The sequence below is a fragment of the Colletotrichum acutatum genome (genome assembly GCF_030867785.1).
Source record: "Colletotrichum acutatum strain CBS 112980 chromosome Unknown BDZ83scaffold_170, whole genome shotgun sequence".
Lineage (NCBI taxonomy): Eukaryota > Fungi > Ascomycota > Sordariomycetes > Glomerellales > Glomerellaceae > Colletotrichum > Colletotrichum acutatum.
Genome location: NW_026849164.1, coordinates 25,022 through 39,687, shown reverse-complemented (window position 1 = coordinate 39,687; position 14,666 = coordinate 25,022). Strand labels below are relative to the sequence as shown.

The 14,666-nt window shown below is 54.3% G+C and overlaps 3 protein-coding genes across 3 annotated transcripts; 1 reads left to right on the top strand and 2 right to left on the bottom strand.

The window, feature by feature from the left end:
* Positions 1 to 1,098: 1,098 nt before the first annotated feature.
* On the bottom strand, positions 1,099 to 2,819 carry BDZ83DRAFT_591348 (uncharacterized protein; the record flags this gene model as incomplete). Its single annotated transcript, XM_060506428.1, has 3 exons — positions 1,099 to 2,323; positions 2,387 to 2,546; positions 2,651 to 2,819. 3 exons carry the CDS (start codon positions 2,817 to 2,819, stop codon positions 1,099 to 1,101), a joined length of 1,554 nt encoding a protein of 517 aa, XP_060358837.1.
* A 7,811-nt stretch (positions 2,820 to 10,630) lies between these two features.
* Positions 10,631 to 13,650, top strand: BDZ83DRAFT_640469 (uncharacterized protein). The gene is made up of 2 exons (XM_060509490.1): positions 10,631 to 13,367; positions 13,422 to 13,650. Exons 1-2 carry the CDS (start codon positions 10,758 to 10,760, stop codon positions 13,521 to 13,523), a joined length of 2,712 nt encoding a protein of 903 aa, XP_060358836.1. The 5' UTR covers positions 10,631 to 10,757; the 3' UTR covers positions 13,524 to 13,650.
* On the bottom strand, positions 13,651 to 14,658 carry BDZ83DRAFT_640467 (ubiquitin-conjugating enzyme E2-18 kDa). The gene is made up of 2 exons (XM_060509489.1): positions 14,206 to 14,658; positions 13,651 to 14,138 (listed from the first exon to the last, which is right to left on the bottom strand). The coding sequence occupies exons 1-2, from the start codon at positions 14,450 to 14,452 to the stop codon at positions 13,885 to 13,887; spliced, it is 501 nt and encodes a 166-aa protein (XP_060358835.1). The 5' UTR covers positions 14,453 to 14,658; the 3' UTR covers positions 13,651 to 13,884.
* Positions 14,659 to 14,666: the final 8 nt, after the last annotated feature.

Genomic DNA, 14,666 nt, shown 5'->3' with positions numbered 1-14,666 from the left:
GGTCGTCGCCTCCTTCAGTAGGGTGAATCCTTCTGTGGGAAGGCGACACGGACGATGGAAGGCAGGCACGCCCGAGCTGACTACCGGGTCGTTTTGATCACGGTACTTCCTCCTAAGGTACCTTCCCCTACTGAAAGAACGGTGATGATAAAGCCCACAAGCATCTTTTCCAGAATGCATCTGGAGAAACTGTGTAGATGGCAGGGTTCTGAGTTCTTATGGAATGTGCCGGGTAAAGAGGGAGTAGGAAGGAATTCGTTTTTATTTCGATGTTGTTCGTCCTTCATTGTACTTGCATTTCCAGTTGTCGTTGACTCAGTCTGCCAGCGCGAGATTTGGTCATAGTCAAGCATGGATTACCGTACTGCTTCCCTGCCTTTACTTTGCTTTAGTTTTGACTTTTTATCATTGACTCATCAAGATATCAATAAGCAGTGGGCATAGTACCTTAATGGCATGTAAGGCCGAAACAACAAATCAATGTGGGCTTCTGTCACAGATGCTACCTATGGAAGTGGAGAGGCGACCTGGTGTTGGACTGGGCGATAACTTCTCACGCAATAGCACCTTGATCCCTGGAGGGAAGTGTCTTATGGATGGAATCGTTGGAATAACCTTAATGCGAATAGGTATCTCTCGAACATCAACCTACAACGCCTACAAAATGGACGCATTCAATGCGATGCAAATGCAAAACCCCCTTACGACGCCCGCCTCACTCGGACTACCATGAAAAGAAGAAACATTGTAAGGACCAACTCAACTTGATGATTTGCCTCCTAATGATTGCCGTGAATTCATGACGCAGGCCATATCGTGCCCGAACCTTGCTAGCTACCACCAAGAAGAAAAAATGTGTCCGTCTGCTCAGAATGTCCAGACAACAACGATAATGTTCTTGAGCAAGATGCGAGAGAACCAATGGGAAGCCAAATCATCTCAATGGGTTAGGTTTTCCACTGGATAGAGAGAAAAAGACCGCCACATCCCGATGTGGCGTCCCTTGAAAACTGACGTCCGCAACCCTGATTTTTTTTCGCACCCAGATACAAGAGGGAGTATCAACTCCAGAAATTGAGAAAAACACGTTTTCATCGCCTAGACGTGGTGATGGCGGTGCTGGTGAAGGTGGCGCTTGGCGCGCATGGCGGGCACCGAGGCCGACGGAGTAGGAGTCACAGTCAGGGTAGACGTGATATCCTCATACTCGGTGACATAGACAATGTCCTCCTCCCAACAGATGATGGAAACGGTGTTGACCGCAGTGATGGTCTGAGTAGACACGCAAGACATGCCCGGAGCAGAGGAGCTGGCCGGAGTAGAAGTGGTGATGGGCTCAAAAACCGGGGTGGGGGTGAGCTCAGGAGTGGGAGTGGGCTCAGGCGTAGGGGTGGCCACGGCCTCGGCAGCAACCGTCTCGGAGACAGAGCTGGATGAGCCATAGGGAATCTTGCCAGTCTCCTTGAACACTTCACCAGGGAGAGGGTTGGAGGTAGCGGTCTTGCCAGGCTTGTAGGTGAGAGTGGGAACGGTGGGAGCCGCGATGCTCGAGGTGGAGCTGACGGGGTCAGCATCGCCGCCCTCGGACGAGCCGTCAGCGTAGGTGATGGGGCAGTTTCCAGGAAGCTGAGCATCGGGACCGGTGACGTTGTCCTTGGCAACGAGGTCGGGAACCTTCATCTCGCACTGCTTGGAAGTGGCCTCGTCCTGGAGACTGAAGACGGCGCAGTCCTCGATGCGACCAGAGAGGTTAGTGCAGGTGTCAACGGCAGACTGGAGGAAGTCCTCATCCCAACCGGAAATGAAGTCGGCGTGGTATCCATATCCCTGAGTATCACCGTTGGCAATGACGAAGCGGCCAGAGCGGTCCTTGAAGGCGTAGGTGTTCCAGATGACCTCGTACAGAAGGTTGGGGGTCGAGGTCTCGAATCCATCAGGGCAGGTGCCATCAATGACAAGGTCAGGGTAGGCCATGTGAGACTTGTGATCAGTGGAGTCGACGTCCTTTCCGTTCCAGCACGAAGGGAACATCATCTCGAACCGAACGCCATTAGCGCAGTTGGCATCGAGATAAGTCTTGTCGGGAAGGAAGTGGCGGTAGAGGGTGCCCTCGGGGTCACGACCATAGTTGAGGCAGTTGAAGCCAATGGCACGCTGACGAAGAACAGACTGGTCGGTCTGGCCGAGAATAGCCCACTCGGACTTCTGGGGGTCGGGCTTGGAAGGGTCTCCAGCAGTGTAGTTGCGGCGGTTGGTGTCGCCAGCAATCATGCGGAAGCCGGGGGGGAATGCCTTGATATCCTTTCCATTAAGAAGGTAGTACCTGGTACAGTCAGTATCGAGTGTTTTTTGTGTTGCTTCGAGAGTAGTGAATTGAGACACTTACGCAAGCAATCCTCCAACTTGATCAACAAGCTCGAACTCTCCAGTGGCAGAGTCCTGGAAGTACAGAGCCGGGTGCCAGTAGGCCGACTTGTCCTGCTTCACACGGCAAGAAGTGCAGTCGCTGGCGGTAAGGTCGCCAAAGTCAGCGGTAGGAGAGATGCCTGGTTCTGGAGTTAGCGACACATGGAAATAAAATACAAATAGTCATGCCATGGTGATGGTCAGGCAAGCGCATGCTTGAAATATTAGGATTCATCAAACTTACCGCCAGAACCGTGAATAGCGTGAACGTGAGGAGCGGCGCCTCCAAAGGACATGAGAGGGTCGACACGAGCAAGGCCAACGCGGCCAGGGCACTCCATGCGCCAGAAAGCCTCGGCGCTGGTGATGAGGGCGCTGACAAGAGCCAGAGCCTGGGTGTTGGACAACTTCATCGTGGCAATTGATGAATATTGTCGAGGGAAGGTTGTGGTGATGAGATGTGAAGAGTGAGGTGAGATAAGGTGATACAAGGGTTGAATGGGTATCAAAGTATGAAAATTCGACTGAAAGACAAGTCCGTTTGCTGGTCTTGAAAAAAGATCTGAAGAAAGTCCAAGCCCAGTTGGATTCTTGAAGGAAGGCTGGAGAATGAGAGACCTTTGAGAAGGTCAGCTTTGCGCAAACGATATTGGTGAGTTTTCCGTCGAGGTGTAGTGCGTTGTGGTGTGTTGTGGGTGAGGAGGTTTCTCAGGCAGAGAAGAGATGCGACGCGTGGGTGATATGGAGGCCCAGCTGCTATTCACCGAGGAAGGAGCAGGGCAGGAACCAACAAAAAGTGAAGGGAAGGTGCGATGGGTTAAGCGGGGCGCTGACTGGGTCGTCGGTGAAGTTGGTGATGGAGGAAAGGAAGGAAGGAGCAGGTGTAACCCGACTCACCTGTGACTTCTTCTTTAGGACTCTTCAACAATGAAATCAGGGTCAGATGTCAGAGACAAAAGGGTCCTGCAAATCTGTTCGGAATGACGACAAAAAGTTTGATCTTTCCAGATGATTTTCTTCCGTCAGCTCGTGCGCTTTCCAGTGGCTGGGAGTTGATTTCCTAGACACGTGACGGATTTCAATGGTGGAGGTTTCGGCGGTGGCTCGGTGAGAGTTGGCGATGGTTTTCGACCGGGCTCGGCAATGTCTAAGAGAATACGGGTTCGATCCTCGGCAATGCTGATTCGAGGCTGCTACAACACAGAGATCCTACGATATTCCGTCGTCGATGTCCAGCACCACCGGCAGAGTCCAGGTTCGGAATGTGTTGAGTGAGTGCGTTTCTACGGCTTAGATAGATGTAGTCGTTGGCTGATCTCCGTGAGTCAGGTTGGCGATTGTGGCGACGAAATTGCCGATTCCTTTTCTTATACCGTCACAGAGAACGTTTCTACTACAACGAGTTGAATGATCTATTCGTGTTGGCGTCGAAAGATTGACATGCGATGCGCGGTGTAAGACGATGTTGTAAAGACGCTAGTTGAAAGGTCTTGTTGCGAGACAGCGGGAGGTTGGAAAACCGTTACGATGATACCAGAAGTTGGCAAATTCGGCTTTTCGTCTTGTCGATCCTCCTACGAGCTTGCCCAAAAAGTTCGAGTCGAGAAACGAATGCGATCAACACACACACCAAACGGGGTCCAAGAGAAATGAATGTGCTGGTTAGTCCTGACTACGAGTCGCAGGAGAGCCAAGAAAAGGAGCGGGATCCGCAGCTTGGGATTTTTTTTGTCAGGTTTAAAAAACAGTAAAAAAAAGGAATGGCTGAGTGCGACCACCCCGAGAAGAAGGGCGAGGCCACAAGTGCGAGCGAGCAAGCGAGCGTTGAGAGTGAGCGTGATTTGAGAGAGTGACAGTCGAAAGACCCCGTGTAGGTGACGAAAGGAGGGGGAGAGAAACGAGGGGACAAGAGGGTGAACACTGGAATGAAGGTGATGCAGAAAAAGGGCATCTAAAGAGAAGGAAACGGGTGGGCAGGTGGAGTGAGAGACATGGCTAGAGGATATGGCATTTCTGGTGGTGGGATGCAAGGCGGGAACTCTCAAGGGGGGGTGGGAAGGGTGAACGGGGGCGCAAGACAGGGGTCGAGGGATGGGATGCCGAACGAGGTTGCTAACTCTTGCTGGAGCCCTTTTTGCTGTGCAGTTTACGGCAACTTCTTCCACTCCCCCTTCACTTTCCTCTTCCTATTTCTCTTGCACCCTCACTTGGACGCTAGTTCTACTGCGTACTGCGTATCCGTAAGTCACTTTGTAAAGCAGGCACCACCATGCCATGGCTCATCTCCATCGATCCCCATTCTTGGCCACCGGGGGGAACGAGCGAACAAACGGGGGAGGCGGGCAGTGACTTCTTGCAAATGAGATGAGATGAGATGAGATGAGATGGAGCGCTTGCTCAAGTTATTCTCTCCTCGCTCTTGGCCGCGTTTGGTTTGGTTCTACCTTACGACGAGGATGGCCAAGCAAAGGCAAAGGAAATGGGGGAGCATGGGGTCACGAGAAGAAATGGCGCATTCTCTTCCCGTTCTCATTGAGAACATACATCTTTCTCTCTCTCTCTCTCCTCTCGCTCTCGCCCTCACTCTCAGGGGTCTGGGATTGAGCAACGCTGCGCCTGCAAATGCCAGTGACAAGTGTTCGTCTAGTAGTCCCTACCTTGGCTGTCATCCGTCCATTGCTTCAATGCTCAGACCAGACGAGGGCACTGACTGCCGCTACAAAGGCCTCATGACTGGGCTTTTGGTGGGCAAGCGTCGTTGCTTCTCTGGCCTCTGATTGAGGGGTCTCTTGAAACTCTCCTTCTTGGCTAGAGATTGTGTTAGTGACAGCCGCCTCCTGTCTCCGAGGTGCAGCCACTGCAACGCTACGACTCTGCGACGCAACCACTGAACGATTGAACCAGGGCTCTGGCGGACGGCCTAGGCAGGGTGGTAAGGTGCTCCGTATGTTCCCCCAATCCTTCCAGCATGGAACGGCGATATGCCCCAGGGTAGTGGTCGGGCGAACAGTGTGGTCGGGATCGCTCTGGATGTGGGTTGAAATAGATTAAGGCACTGCTTCAAGGGGCCGGGCCAGCGCGACTCGACCAGGATCCTGCTGGCTGTGTGACGGGGCCAGGCTGGGTACATGGAGAATGTACCAGTGGTGTGGGAGGTGGCTTGTACCTCGCCGTTTGGCTACTACAGCAAAAGGTACTTGAAGGCTTGCCGCTTGCCGCTTGGCCCCTCGCGGCCTTGCCCCCTTTGCATATCATCCAATGCCTGATGCTTGAACCCAATGGAGCCAACCACGACGCCTTCCTGCTGTACTCCAGACGACGGCGGATGCAGGAGTAGAGAGTATACTAGAAGCGAGAGGCGAAAAGGCGAGATCCCTTATAGTCTATACAATGAGACTATAGCGCAAAAGAAGCATGAAGCAATGACCATAGCAGAGAGGCGAAGCGGCGGTCTTGGATCCATCGCAGAAGAGGGGACCGACCCATATTGGTACGGACATTGTAGATTGACCATTACGGAGTACAGCACCGGGTTAGACTGAGTGCGAGGGCAGCTAGCAATGCCAGTGCGAGTCTGCCAGTGCGAGTCTGCCAGTGCGAGTCTGCGAGATAGAATTTGGTTGCTGGGTATGGGACGAGATGAGTTATGACTGTGAGAGACCCAGCGAAGAGGTGCAATGACGAAGTGCGGATGGGGGCTGCTGATCCTGCTGCGCCGTGCGATGCGCCGCTGCGATGCATATCGATGTGTCGGGCAGCCGGTGCTGGCGGCGCAGCGGTAGACGCTGGTCAGACGCTGCTGTTGAATAATTGTGGCTGCTTCACAGTTGTATCGCTGGCCTTACGAGCCGGCCGAAATGGAGGATTATGGTGATGGCACCACATTGCAAGCTGTTTGGCCGGTCCACGTTCGGGTTACGGCTGCATCGTTGCGCATTGTGCATGGCACCAAGCATTTAGCACCAACGGTTTGGCGGGAGATGTGAAGGACGGTGTGATGCGATAGCTCGGGGCGTACCGGCGCAGTCTGCAGAATTACACTACTTTTTATCAGTACATATACTGTACGGAGTACGGACTAAGTAAGGTAACTAAGATAATCATGGAAATGCCGCGAATGGCTCCAGATTGACAAACGCGATATGCAGGTACCGGCTGTTGCATCCACAACCGCAGCCACCGTGCTGGGCATGGTCAAATTGGGGGCCACTTGAGTAACAACCAAAAGAAGCAACCAAATATCTGCATGGCAGAGGATCAATGATGGATCCGAAGCCGAATGGTCATATGGAATAGAAATGGAGTTGATGAACTGGAGTCTTTCAGATCCACAAGAAGAAAATGTCAATTGGAAGCCAAGAAAAGAGACACACGATTCCCCAGGGCAGGAATCCTAGAGGCCCCTTCTTTCTTTCGTCCGAGGATCTGCAGCCAATGACACTGTGTGACGGGATGCTCCTGTCCCGGTGTGGGGGGAAAGGAAGGAGGAAGAAAACGAAACCTGCCTTACTTGAGAAGGAGGGACCAACACGCCAATTTTGACTGGCAATCACTGCCGCTACTCCATTCTTTCCATTCCTCTCCCTGGTCTTGTAGCTTCCTACCTACCAGCGCACAATGGAAGGAGTAATACCCGTGGTAAGGTACCTTGCCTTACATGGGAAGGAACTTGGGTACTTGAGCCGTTGGTTGTGCGTCCCTCTTGGCCCCTTTTGAAAGGTACTTGGGGGGAAGGCAGCAACGGGGTCCCGTCGACAGAGGGGCAGGAGGAGATCTCACTTTAGATACGTACTCCACCCCGGTGGGATCCAATTGCATCGAACAATGCAAGAGCCAATCATGCCCCTTTCCCCCCTTGGCAGCTCATGACATTTTGACCAATTGCGCTGGTGTCTGCTGCCCAGAAGGTCAGACGGGGCCGAACGGGCGGCTGGGATCTGCGCTAACGTCAGGCATCTGCAAGCTGCCCGCCTAATGCAGTAAAGTCCCTTTGGAAGCCAAAACTGCCAGCAGGCGCCGGCTCCGACGAGGAAGTCACAAAAGTCAACGTCCACTGAGCGCAACTTCTCATTCCGAACCAGGGGATAACACACCGGCGCCGCAACGGACGCTTTGCCTTTGCCTCTCTCAACCTCTCATTCATCCTCCGGCCACCCGACCCCGGATCATCGTCGCCCTACAATCTGCTGGCCCTCTTTAATATGGATATCGGGATCAATCCACGGCAGCCACGGCAGCAGAGCTGCGCAGACCTCTGAACCTCTACGCATACGCAGTAAGCACAGGAGTCTGACCCCATTGTTGCATAGAGATGGGCGGACGAAAGAAGCAATCACGGAGCAATCGTGCCATTCTTTTGCGGCAAATTTGCGCCGGGTAGATACCAGAAACGATGAAACCACGAGATTGCCATTCTTCTCCTTGCCATTCGGCCGTGGTACCGAGCAAACCCTCGCTACCTTACAGGTATTTGTACCCACTTGGAGGTTGGCTCAGCTGTCATCGGGATGACCGGCCACCATGCTCTCTGTGCGCCAGGAACAAGAGAACGAACCCCGCGAATATTCTGGCGATCCAAGGAGATTATTCGTAGAGCGAAAAATGCATCCTTACATGGATCCCAGGAAGACCAACGCTCCGCTGCTGCTCAGCGTTCACAACACACCTTGTGCGGCTGAGCCTCGCGCCATTATCCAAATGATGAAGTGCCACTGTACGAATGTTAACTAACATGCAGACACAGCGGTCAAAACGAGCCGTCGCACGACAGGCGCTTAGCTGAGCCTTCATCTTGTTTCGTGACAGCGGACATCGAGAAGGATACAATTGCCATCACGAGTGTGAAAGCTCCCTCTCCTTCGCACGGCAGCTTTTGGGCCGGACCATAATCCAGAGATACACACAGCTGCCTGTCTCATTTTTTACTCGAGGCAACGGTTGCCACTTGGCACCCTCGTGCGACGGCGTGTTGTCCCCCTCAGTGGCTGTTCAAGCCTGATGGTTTATCGCACGAGCCAAAGCAAACATTCCAGCCATGCCAAGATGACACTGGTGCTGTTTCTTTTCCTTCCTCCGCTTCAACGGCCGGCAGTTTTCGGGTGATCGCCAGGCGGCTATTATCCCAACCACCAAGAAGAAAAAGTGCCAGAACAGCACTATTATTCTTCGTCCGATTAGTGGCGTACTTGCTTATACCAACAGCATGTCTCGACATGTGCGACCTTCCCTTTCGCTCTCGACGCTCCTTTCATCGCAAATTATATGCTATTCTCGCCGATCAGTTACGAGTCAAGTTTGAGATTATCGTCATAACCCAAAGCAAGGATCAGTTTGCCAGATCTTCAGATTGGCATGGACACGGCCCGCTCAGCAAACAGAGCAGCGCCCCGCGACTCAGCTCCGAACCAAAATAAAGTCGACGGTAATCAGCGCTCATCGGCATCTCCAGCTCATCATCCTCGTATTATGAAGTTCGGAGTGACGACATTGCGGAGGAGCCACGTATCCGTAGAACTAAGGAAAGACACTGGCATGCGGCAATGATGTTGGAAGAAGCTCTTCTGATCCACGACATTCTTACCGCCACCGCCGTATCCGTACACTAGCACACCGTACGAATACACCACCAGCTCAGCTCAGCTCAGCCTTCGCGAGATCTTCCCCCCTGATCATCACCTTCAGGGAGGATCCCAGGCCGCGACACTTGCCGCGAGTTTCAGCACCTTGACCGATTGAGGCGGTGCGCCAATCATCCGAACTTCTAGAGAAAGACACCAACAGCCAAGGCTTGTCGTCCCAATGATTTGCGGTGCGTTGCACCACGCTCCCAGAAACTTCCGACGTTTGCGCTGCCCTTCAAACGCAAGAGATTTGTCTGCCTGTCTCCAGGAGTCAATTCTTAAGCTTACTCTCATTGTTTCTCTTAGCGAGGAAACAGTGGTTGCACCCACGGGTTGACCGTAGAACAACCATGAGCAAGCAGCTCATTACTTGCGACTCGGAAACGCATGAGCTTAGAGACATGATTTGTGATCCTTCGATGCGGACCTCATTCCGTACGCGACAATATTCTTGCCTTTGTCTTTTGGCTCTATTCGCTTTTCGGACCGACCAATGGGTCGTCGAACAAGTCACATCGGCCTTGTGTGAATCTAGGAGGATACATACCCCGCAAAGCTCAGTGAAGTAATGCTCCCTTCCTGTGCTCCGGGCTCCCAACTCCTAAGAATACAATGGGATGGAGCCATGAGCAAGTCAACGACACGTAAGACAGTGATTTCCATCCGAACAATCAGGGGCACGAATCTCAGGGACCTGAATCCTACTACCTAGAGTGGCAGAGACCCAAAAAATTGGGCGGGACTCATTCGGCCGAACAAACCGCGGTAGTAGACCCGTCAGCCGGGGGTTTCGAAGTGATTGATATGCGCTTCTATCCCTTGGCCGGGGTCCCTCTGCAATTCTAGGATTCATGACGTACTTGTCAATGGGGTTATTCCGGCCTAGGGGCCCGTTTCTCAGCGAATATCGCGGCAGCCGACGAGGCCATTTTGCCATTCGTATGTATACCTGGTGTCAGTGGTAGACTTGCTAGAACATCCTATGGGAATTGGAGATGGACCGCAGAGCAGAAGACGGCATCGAGGACAGAGAAAGCCGAAAACATGGTCGCCGTCACTTGTTAGCTGAACTTCGCCCATGGCACGATGTTTCCGCGGAGTTCGAGATGCGAATCGCAGGACTGTGCAAGCAAAGGCTTGCGGGAATTCGCCAGCAACTGGAATTCGGCACAATGTTCGATGTGGCTTGGGCTCCGAAGCTGCGGAGATTCCATTTCATGCAGCCGGAGCTTGTGAATTTGGTCTACGCTGGGGCATCCACGCGATGGCCACGGCCTGGGAGTTCATTGAAATGGGTGTAGGCAGTAAGTAGCAGTTGGGTTCATGCCGTAATCTCAAAGTGACAGCAACGATCATCCCAAACGCGGCACATTTGTTTACCCCTATTTTCGCTTTCGGCGCCACCCGTGAAATCTACTGGGTCGTGCACTCTGACTGGCATCTGACTCTTAACGCCGATGTATCACCTCTCAGCGCCTCATGAGGCGCATTCCCCCATGAAATGCTCACCAGCCACATCAACCTCAGCTTCAGCCACACTGACCTGTCCCACATGCCACCTTACGTGCACACGACACCGCACGCAATCAGCGACGCCCGATGCAGGAACAAGTGGCAGTCGAAAGTCAACAAGCCAGCGAAAACAATGCATTGAGCCACCTTCGATCCCCTGACGACCTCACGAAGCTCATGAAATGAAGATTACACCTTGACCATCATCAAGTTTCAAAGATGGATGATCTCTCGGGCTTGAACTGGTCGTCGTCGACCAACAAGACGAACAACAAGCCGCCGCCGATGAACCCCTCGGGGGCCAATTACTTCGGTTCCACGCGACCGACCAACTCGACGCCATCCCCGTTTCCCTCTGGTCGCAACACGCCTCTGTCTGCTCAAGGATCTGGAGCCGTAGCTGCGAAGCCTCCACCCGCGAAGCCACCAGCCGATAGTTTCAGCAACCTGATGAACTTTGGCGGTGCCGGGGCTGCGAAACCGACATCGAAACTCACCTTGCTTGAACAGCAGCAGCGGCTCGAGGCTGAAAAGAGGAAGAAGGAGGAGGAGAGAAGGAAACAAGCGCAGGCGCAATTTGGTGGTGGTTTCTTGGATACACTGGGATCGGGCTCCGTGTCGAGGACAACGTCCCCTGGCATATTGTCTCCTGGCTCCTCTACAGGCAAGAAGGCCAGTGATGACGACGACCTTTTCGCTGCGTTCAACTCTGAGACCAAGGTCGATAACGCCAGCCACTACCCCCCGCCTCCTCAGAAGAGCCCCTCGCCCGCGATTGCCCCGGGCCTGGACCTTAGCAACCCAAGCGCATGGAATCAGGCGCCTCCCCCTGCCAATGGCGGCTTTGGCGACGACGACGATCCGTTTGGTCTCAACCAGCTAAAGCCCAAGGCTGCATCTCCCGCACCCCCGCCGACGAACGACGACGATGACGACTTCCTCGGCGACCTGGGCCGTCCGGTCGAAGAGATTCGGCGCAAACAACCTACTCCGCAGCCCAAGGGGCCTGAGCCCGGAAAACCCATTGAGGCATCCGACTCCAGCTCAGAAGATGAACGGCAGCAAGCTCCCCGGGGTGAAATGGCCGAATTTGACAGCGCCGTCGCGCAGCTGGTCGATTATGGCTTCACCCCTGAAAACGCCCGAAGAGGCTTGACAGAGAGTGGTGCAGGGTTGAATGTGCAAGCAGCGGCCAACTGGCTTTTGGACGACGCACACCGACAAGCCAAGGCAAAGGCCCAAGGGAAGGATCCAGAAGCTGCTTCAAGGAGAGGGCGAGACGATGGTGGCAGACAGGATAGTCAAAGACGGGCTGATACCAGATCTCCTGCCGGTGAGGCCGACTTCTCGAAGACTGCGGCTGCTATGGGAAATAGTCTTTTCAAAACAGCCAACTCTCTCTGGAAGACGAGCAAAAAGCAGGTCGCGGCCGCAGTGGCAGACTTCAATCAACCCGAGGGCGACCCCAGCCAGCCGAAATGGATGCGCTCAGCACAAGCTGATCGTGCTCAGCCTGAGAGGCGGGTGGCCGAGGCTACAGACGAGGCTATGATGCTGGAGTCTGGCGGTCGACCGCAAAGAAAAGCCGGGCAATCGTCGCAGTCTTCGAGACCAGAGGCCCCTCGTCGGACAGCATCCCCGAGAGACCAATCTCCTACGGTATCGGCCCCGTCAAGCGGTAGAGGCACTCCGGTCCCTAGATGGCAGCAGCAGAGTGGCCCAGCAGTACCGGATTCGAGGACTCGCGCAAGCAAGCTGGCAATGGCGGACGACAGCGCGGCTTCGTATGTCAGCCCTGCTAGGAGAAAAAAGGCGACTGCCCAGCCAGAAGCGCCTCCGCCCCAGCGGGAGGAACCGGACCTGCTTTTTGGTTCCCAGGCTCCTAAGCCCTCGCAGTCACTCCCTCAGCGCCCGGCTCAACCGTCGCAGCCATCACGACCCACGCAACCCGCCCAAGCCTCGCGGCCTGCAAGACCTCCTTCTCCCAAGCCGGCCCCTCGACCCGCTCGTCAGATCCCACCAATTACACCTGCGGCGGTACAACAGTCAACAAAACACCGTCTGGATGGAACTGCTCACTTCAAAAGAGGAGATTACGGTGCAGCCCATTCATCCTACACGTCATCACTATCTGCTGTGCCATCTTCGCATCCTCTTGCGATTGTTATCCTCACGAACCGCGCGTTGACATCGTTGAAGAACGGCGAGCCCAAGCGTGCTGTTGAGGACGCTGATGCTGCACTCAAGATCATTGGTCCCGGTGGAGGTCAAGGCGAGCAGGTGTCTGTTGTGGGCGACACCGGCGGCCAGGAAAACCGCGACATGCGGGACCTGTACGGCAAGGCATTGAGCCGCAAGGCCGAGGCCCTCGAGCAGATGGAGCGATGGGGCGATGCCCACGCCGTCTGGTCAGCCTGCGTGAAGAACGGCGTCGGCGGTCCCACCGCTATCTCTGGTCGACAAAGATGCCAGTCCGCCCTGGCTCCGAAGCCCAAACCCAAGCCTAGACCGGCCGCTGCTACTCCTGCTCGGTCTCGCCCTGTCGCAGCTTCTGCTAAGAACATGGAGGCCGTGGAGCGCTTGCGGAAGCAGAACCAGGCTGCGGCACAAGAAGACGACGAGAAGTTTGCGTTGTCGGAGAAGGTCGATGCCAAGATTGCGGCATGGAGGGACGGCAAGAGAGACAACCTGCGTGCTCTCATTGGTAGCTTGGACTCGGTTCTCTGGGAAAACAGCGGATGGAAGAAGGTTGGGCTGCACGAGCTTGTCATGGCCAACAAGGTGAAGATTCACTATATGAAGGCCATTGCCAAGTGTCATCCCGACAAGGTACGTTATTTCTGCTCTGCTTAGTGATTGTAGACCCGCGCTGACAATCTGTAGCTTCCACAAGACGCTAGCACGGAGGTGAGACTCATTGCTGCTACAGTCTTTGCGACATTGAATGAGAGCTGGGATAAGTTCAAATCCGAGAATGGGTTGTAATTAGGGGGGCTGCATGCATGAGGGGTTTTAGACGTGTGAGCGAGCAGATTTAGTGCTGCAAGAATGAGCAGGATAGCTGAAGGCATTTATTCCGAATGCAAGCAGGCAAGCATTGACGAAGGAAGTGAATATTTGAAGCCATATTTGATTGATTCCCCAAACGCCGTGCTATGCTTGTAGTGTTGACCGCTCCCGCTTATGTCTGCCTACGTTGATCCTTCAGATCTATCTCTACTGAGGAATTTCGTCAACTGATTGATGTATGCCACATTATCTACGACTCTTCGCCAGATAAGGTGTTTTACCAAGCGATCAGATCGCCAGACGTTACTGTGTTATCGCTAGAGAAAGACCTGCGCTCTCACAGACCCAACGACCGCCGGACACCGTCGCGGACCTTTTGCTCGTACTCCGTCCTCCGCTCGCGCCACATCTTTGCGGCCTCGACGTTGGCGGGGCTCTCGTCGTTCGGCTCGGCGAGCATGCTCATGACGGAGATGAGGATCTTTTCGACAGACTGGATCGGGGACCAGCGCTCCGAGGCGTGTTCGTAGTGGTTTGGGTCGTCGCCTGGGGGGTGTAGGATGGAAATGCAGACTAGGCCGCTTGGGTAGACTGGTGTTTGCGATTAGCGATAATTTCTGTCTGGAACTCTCCTGGTTTAAATGGAAAGGTGACTTACTATTCGGATGCCACATGTCGACGAGGAACTTCATGGTCGGCGGGGCGAGGGGGTAGTCCTTGGGGAACTTGAGCTCGGCGGGGAAGACGCCGCCTTCAAAGGGGGTTCCCTCGGGTCCTTGGATCAGGGCCTCCCAGTGGAGGAGGTCATCTTCGGAGACAGGGCCGGCGGTGATGCCTTCTGGGGGGTTGTTTGTCAGGGCGCGGTACTCTTGGAGGAGACGGCGGTGGGCGGTGGATTGGGCCATGGCTGGCTCGGTGTTGCGTGTCTCGGGTTGACTCAAATTGGGAGGTTTAGAGTCGCGGGGAGCTGAAGAAGAATGGGGAGAGGTGCGAGATTTGTAGGCAATGATCGAGGGAAGGCCAGGGTTCAAGATGGTTGTCGGGTTGATATCTCCGGTGACTTACACAGCACGGAAGTGAACAGTTGGGACTTCCGGGTCGGTTAGTGGTGGTCATAGT

Excerpts from the sequence above, each read along its gene's own strand:
- BDZ83DRAFT_640467 (XM_060509489.1), bottom strand. The coding sequence starts at position 14,452 with ATGGCCCAATCCACCGCCCACCGCCGTCTCCTCCAAGAGTACCGCGCC. Across the intron at positions 14,139-14,205 it reads CGACATGTGGCATCCGAATA|TCTACCCAAGCGGCCTAGTC; the intron begins GTAAGTCACCTT and ends CGCAAACACCAG.
- BDZ83DRAFT_640469 (XM_060509490.1), top strand. The coding sequence starts at position 10,758 with ATGGATGATCTCTCGGGCTTGAACTGGTCGTCGTCGACCAACAAGACG. Across the intron at positions 13,368-13,421 it reads CCAAGTGTCATCCCGACAAG|CTTCCACAAGACGCTAGCAC; the intron begins GTACGTTATTTC and ends GACAATCTGTAG.